Source organism: Sceloporus undulatus, unplaced genomic scaffold, assembly GCF_019175285.1.
Source record: "Sceloporus undulatus isolate JIND9_A2432 ecotype Alabama unplaced genomic scaffold, SceUnd_v1.1 scaffold_5638, whole genome shotgun sequence".
Lineage (NCBI taxonomy): Eukaryota > Metazoa > Chordata > Lepidosauria > Squamata > Phrynosomatidae > Sceloporus > Sceloporus undulatus.
The window spans coordinates 1,482-3,018 of NW_024808557.1; the positions used below are offsets into that span (position 1 = coordinate 1,482).

At 43.3% G+C, this 1,537-nt stretch overlaps 1 protein-coding gene across 1 annotated transcript in view; it reads left to right on the forward strand.

The window, feature by feature from the left end:
- Positions 1–1,250, forward strand: part of LOC121918191 (transducin beta-like protein 2) — a 1,906-nt gene extending 656 nt beyond the window's left edge. The window contains exons 2-3 of the mRNA XM_042444278.1: positions 637–758; positions 1,043–1,250. Of these exons, the coding sequence (XP_042300212.1) occupies positions 637–758; positions 1,043–1,231 (311 nt within the window). The 3' untranslated portion in view covers positions 1,232–1,250. The remainder of the gene's footprint in view (positions 1–636; positions 759–1,042) is intronic.
- Positions 1,251–1,537: the final 287 nt, after the last annotated feature.

Here is a 1,537-nt window from a genome sequence, read left to right on the forward strand (position 1 = left end):
TTATTATTAGGGTTATAATGCTGTAATATATATTATAATATTATAATGCATTAAATATTATATTATAATATTATAATGCATTAAATATTATATTATAATATTATAAAATATTATATATATTATATACATATAGTATATATTTTATAATATTATAATATTTTATGATATAATATATTGTATTATATTGTATGATAATATTTTACATTATATTATAACATATTATTATATGATACTGTGTCGATATTGACCAATATTGATACAATATCATACCAAAATTTTATGATATCGTATCGGTAGTGTATCTTATTGTTTTGTTTTAATGTAAGCCGCTTCGATCATTCAGGGGAGTGGGATATAAATAAATATAATTATTATTAGGGTTATAATGCTATTATATTATAATATTATATATATTATAATGCTATTATATATATTAAATTAAATTAAGAAAAAGAAAGGCATGCTTGTGAGGGTGAATTGGAAACCCTTGGGATCTGGTGGCATTCGCAGACACAGAGATGGCTTTGCCTTTTCCCCATTGGGAAAGCATCTGGAAGTGAACCCCATTAGATGGATGATGTTCCCCCAAAACACATTTCTTTTTTCTTCAAGTCCTATTTCCACTGTATTTCTTAGATGTGAATGGCGAAGCGTCCGCCAGAGCGTCGTTTATGAAGAAGCAGAAGCAGCTGCGACTTCGGAAAGATAAGCCACAGCAGCACACCTTTGCGCATCCGCTCCTGGCGGCGGCGCTGAAGGCGAGTCCTGGAAACGCTGGGCACCGGCCTATGAGCCTTTGTTGGTGGTTGGCAGTGGGCTGTGGCGGCTATATCGGATCCTTCCAGGCGTGGATGCCATTACGCTCTTTTGTCTCTGGCTAGTTCCTTCCGCTTGCATCCTTTCCAAAGGGGCTGGTAGGAATTTCACTGGCGACGCAAGTTTGGATCCATGTCCTCCTCTCCCATCCCTCCCTTCCCCTCCGTTGAATTCCTTCTCTGTTTGCCGAGACCAACCGGTTGTTCTCCGGCTTCCCCTTCCGCAGGGCCACAGCGGGAGCGTCACCTGCCTCGACTTCAGCAGCAACGGGAAATACCTGGCCTCCTGCTCCGACGACCGGACCGTGCGCATCTGGAGCACCAAAGACTTCCTGGAGCGGGAGCACCGCTACATGCGCGCCAACGTGGAGCTGGACCACGCCACCTTCGTCCGCTTCTACCCAGACGCCAGGTGAGGGGCAATGCCCGCGGATGGGTCCCTTTTGGCTCAGTCAAAACAGGGAAGCAAGTTGGAAGAGATCCCAAGGGCCATCCAGTCCAACCCCATTCTGCCATGCAGGAACTCTCAGTCAAAGCATCCCCATTGACAGATGGCCATCCAGCCTCTGTTTAAGGACCTCCAAAGAAGGAGACTCCATTGCACTCTGAGGAAGGAGTGTCTTGCTCTGTCGAACAGCCCTTACTGTCAGCAAGTTCCTCCTAATGTTGAGCTGCAATCTCTTTTCTTGGAGCTTGCATCCATTGCTCCATTGGGTCCTAGT